The 4260-nt window shown below is 35.8% G+C and overlaps 1 protein-coding gene and 1 non-coding gene across 2 annotated transcripts; one reads left to right on the top strand and one right to left on the bottom strand.

Moving 5' to 3' along the window:
- Positions 1-873: 873 nt before the first annotated feature.
- Positions 874-1315, bottom strand: MIR845B (microRNA MIR845b). The gene has a single exon (NR_127863.1). It is a non-coding gene; the product is annotated as a microRNA MIR845b (primary transcript).
- Positions 1316-1340: 25 nt separating this feature from the next.
- Positions 1341-2188, top strand: LOC132253188 (uncharacterized; the record flags this gene model as incomplete). Its single annotated transcript, XM_059734658.1, has 1 exon — positions 1341-2188. A coding segment is annotated over exon 1 (828 nt), but the record flags the coding sequence as incomplete, so codon positions are not given.
- Between the last annotated feature and the right edge of the window lie 2072 nt (positions 2189-4260).

Raw genomic sequence — 4260 nt, 5'->3', positions numbered from 1 at the left:
AATTGATTCAAAATTGGCATATCAACTCACCTAAAGACCTTGCCTAAGTGTTAGAAAAGAAAGGAATCAAAAAATAGGTTTTTCGGGGCCAAAAAGGCTCAACCGGTCAACCGGTTGAGGAACCGGTCAACGGGATGAGGTCGTCCGGTCGAGGACCGGTCGAGGAAGGTTAAAAACCTTTTCTCTCTCCCAGTAGCCTTCTCTTCCCAGTCGAGGTGATTCCTTTACCGATTGAGGTCCGGTCAAGGACCAGTCGAGGTCCGATTGAGGCAACGGTAACCTGTCATGCATTAAATGCTCCAACGGCTAGTGAACCGGTCGACCCCTAGATCGACCGGACGAGGTTGTATTTTGCTGTTTTTGACTCCCGAGCTTAGAAACCTATAAATTGAGAGCTCCACTTCATTTATGACTAAGAGAACCTTCGCAATCAATTGTCTACCTACTTGTTCTTGATCAAAAATCTCTCATTTATTTCTTAGTGCATAAAACCATCACTTGTGTATTTTTAGTGCACTCTTGTAAATCATCCTAGCTTTCTCTTGTACTTGAGCCAATCCTTAACTGAGTGTGAAAGCCTTCAAGTGGTTCAAATCTTGAAGAGATTGTGTAAAAGCCCATTGGAGCCGAAATCCAAGTGTAAGAAGATTGAAAGCTTGATTGAAGCTTCAAGTTAGTGGAACCCTCACTCGGTTAGGAGATTGAGGACAGTGGACGTAGGCAAGGGAGTGCCGAACCACTATAAACCCGAGTTTGAATTCTCTAACTTTATCTCTTTCCTTTATTTATTTTGTGTATATATTATTGTGTGGAAAAAGATTTTGAAAAACCCAATTCACCCCCCCTTTTGGGTATTTTCCTTAATTATTCATAGCCTTTGTTTTATCAATTGGTATCAGAGCTAGACCTCTTGCTTAAGACTTAATCATCTAAGAGGAAAATGGTTGTTCCATCAAGCTCATCTCAAACTGAAAATTGTTCAAAACATAGAGCTCCATTCTTTACGGGAACCGACTATCCCTATTGGAAAGTTAGAATGACTTGGTACTTACAATCAACTGATTTAGATGTATGGGATGTCATTGAAGATGGCCCAACTTTTCCCACTAAATTAGTTGATGGAGTTTTGGTTCCAAAACTCAAGCAAGAATGGAATGAGCTTGATAGAAGAAATTTTCAATTAAATGCTAAAGTCGTTTTTACTTTGCAATGTGCTATGGATAGGAATGAATATAATAGAATATGCCAATGTAAATCTGCTAAGGAAATTTGGAGATTGCTTGAAATAACTCATGAAGGAACTAATCAAGTGAAAGAGTAAAAAATTAATATACTTGTCCATAACTATGAATTGTTTTCAATGAAAGAAACTGAATCTATTGTTGAGATGATCACTAGGTTCACTGAAATTGTCAATGGCCTTGAAGCATTGGGAAGGGTCATAAATGAATCCAAAAAGGTGATGAAGATATTGAGGTCTCTCCCCTCAAAGTGGCATACAAAGGTCACCGCTATTAAAGAAGCTAAAGATTTGACCAAGCTACCTATGGAAGAACTCTTAGGGTCATTAATGACTTATGAAATCAGTTTGACAAAGCAACTACAAGAGAGTGAAGACAAAAAGAAGAAAAACATAGCTCTCAAAGCTACAACCAAGGAAGAAGAAGATGTTGAAGAAGAAAAACCAAGTGAAGAAGATGATGATTTAGCTCTCATCACAAGAAAGCTCAACAAGTACATGAGAGGTGAAAGGTTTAGAGGGAAAAAGTTTACCTCTAGAAGAAATCCCTCAAGAAGGGAATCCTCATCACATGGTGACAAGGAAAAATGGGAAGAGAAAGGAGATTTGATATGCTTCAAATGCAAAAAGCTGGGACACATTAAATATGATTGTCCTCTCTACAAAATTGAAGCCAAGAGAAGAATGAAGAAGGCAATGATGGCCACTTGGAGTGAGAGTGAAGAATCTTCCGAGGAAGAAAAGGAGAAAGAAGTGGCAAACATGTGCTTCATGGCAATAGATGATCTTGATGAGGAAAACTCTAACTCTAGTGATGAAGATATGCATGTTATTTTTGAAGAACTATATGAGGATTTTGAAAAACTTAGTTTGAAAAATAATTCTCTTAAAAAGAGAATTCAAGAACTTGAAAAAGAACTTGAGGAAGTGAAAGAAAAGTTTTCAATTGATGAAATCTCTAAAACTCATTTTGAAAAAGAGAATGAGATTTTAAGAAATGAAAATGAAATTTTGAAAAAGAAAAATGAATGGTTGACCTCCTCTCTTTCAATTTTCTCTTGTGGACAAAAGTCCTTTGAAATGATTTTAGCAAGCCAAAAATGTGATTTTGACAAACAAGGACTAGGATTCAAATCTTCAAAGAACCAAAAGTATTTTAAAAACTATTTTGTAAAAGAATCCTCAAATGAATGTCCTTCCACTATTTGTAACTTTTGTGGAAGAGGAGGACACATTAGTAGTACATGTCCCTTAAGAAATGGTGCTCAAAAGAATTCAAATGCTAAGGTTAAAAACATTTGGATTGAAAAATCCAAAGTCACTAACCCTCAAGGACCCAAAAAGACATGGGTACCTAAACCAACTTGAATTCTATTTTGTAAGGCTCAAAGGAGGATAAGTGGTTCTTGGATAGTGGGTGCTCAAGACACATGACCGGGGATGAATCCAAGTTTGCCTTCCTTACAAAGAGAAAAGGAGGATATGTCACCTTTGGAGACAATACAAAAGGAAGAATCATTGGTCAAGGTAACATAGGTAATGGTACATCCTCCCTTATTGAAAGTGTTTTATTAGTAGATGGTTTAAAACACAATCTTTTGAGCATTAGTCAACTTTGTGACAAAGGTTTTAAAGTAATTTTTGAAGCATCTCATTGTATCATCAAGGATATTCAAAATGACAAAACCATCTTCATGGGCCATAGATGTGAAAATGTATATGCTATAAATATTTCAAAATATGATGGCCATGATAGATGTTTTTCAAGCATGCATGATCAAAGTTGGTTGTGGCATAGGAGGTTGGGACATGCTAACATGTACCTCATTTTCCAACTCAACAAAGATGAACTCGTTAGAGGCCTTCCCAAAATTAATTTTCAAAAAGACAAAGTTTGTGAAACTTGTCAAATGGGAAAGCAAATCAAAAACTCTTTTAAAAACAAAAATTTCATTTCAACATCTAGACCTCTTGAATTGCTACACATGGATTTATTTGGTCATTCTACGACACCTAGTCTAGGAGGAAAATTTTATGCTTATGTCATTGTGGATGATTTCTCTAGATACACATGGGTCTTGTTTTTAAGTCAAAAGAGTGAAGCTTTTTATGAGTTTTCAAAATTTTGTAACAAGGTTCAAAATGAAAAAGGCTTTACAATCACTTGCATTAGAAGTGATCATGGGAGAGAATTTGAGAATTTTGACTTTGAGGATTATTGCAATAAGCGTGGTATCAATCACAATTTTTCGGCTCCTAGAACTCCTCAACAAAATGGGGTAGTTGAAAGGAAAAATAGAACTCTTTAAGAAATGGCTAGAACCATGCTAAATGAAAATAATTTGCCAAAATATTTTTGGGCCGAAGCGGTAAACACTTCTTGCTATGTTTTAAATAGAATATTGTTGAGGCCCATTCTTAAGAAAACTCCCTATGAGCTTTGGAAAAACAAGAAACCCAACATTAGCTATTTCAAAGTCTTTAGGTGCAAATGTTTTATATTAAACACCAAAGATAATCTTGGAAAGTTTGATGTAAAATCCGATGTTGGAATTTTTCTTGGCTACTCAACTTCAAGTAAAGCTTTTAGAGTTTTCAACAAAAGAACCATGGTTGTAGAAGAGTCCATCCATGTCATTTTTGATGAATCTAACAATTCTCTTCAAGAAAGAGAAAGTTTTGATGATGATTTAGGATTGGAGACCTCCATGGGAAAATTGCAAATTGAAGACAAAAGACAACAAGAAGAAAGTGGAGAGGATCCCAAGAAAGAAGAATCACCTTTGGCACTATCTCTTCCTCAACAAGTGCAAAGTGAATCAAGCCAAGACCTTCCAAAAGATTGGAAGTTTGTTATCAACCATCCACAAGATCAAATCATTGGTAATCAATCAAATAGGGTAAGAACTAGATCATCCCTTAGAAATATTTGTAATAATCTTGCATTCATCTCTCAAATTGAACCTAAAAACATAAAAGATGCTATAGTTGATGAAAATTGGATGATTACTATGCAAGAA

The sequence above is a fragment of the Vitis vinifera genome, chromosome 2 (assembly GCF_030704535.1).
Source record: "Vitis vinifera cultivar Pinot Noir 40024 chromosome 2, ASM3070453v1".
Taxonomy (NCBI): Eukaryota; Viridiplantae; Streptophyta; class Magnoliopsida; order Vitales; family Vitaceae; genus Vitis; species Vitis vinifera.
The sequence above is the reverse complement of the archived record's forward strand: the minus strand, read 5'-3'. Positions and strand labels throughout refer to the sequence as shown.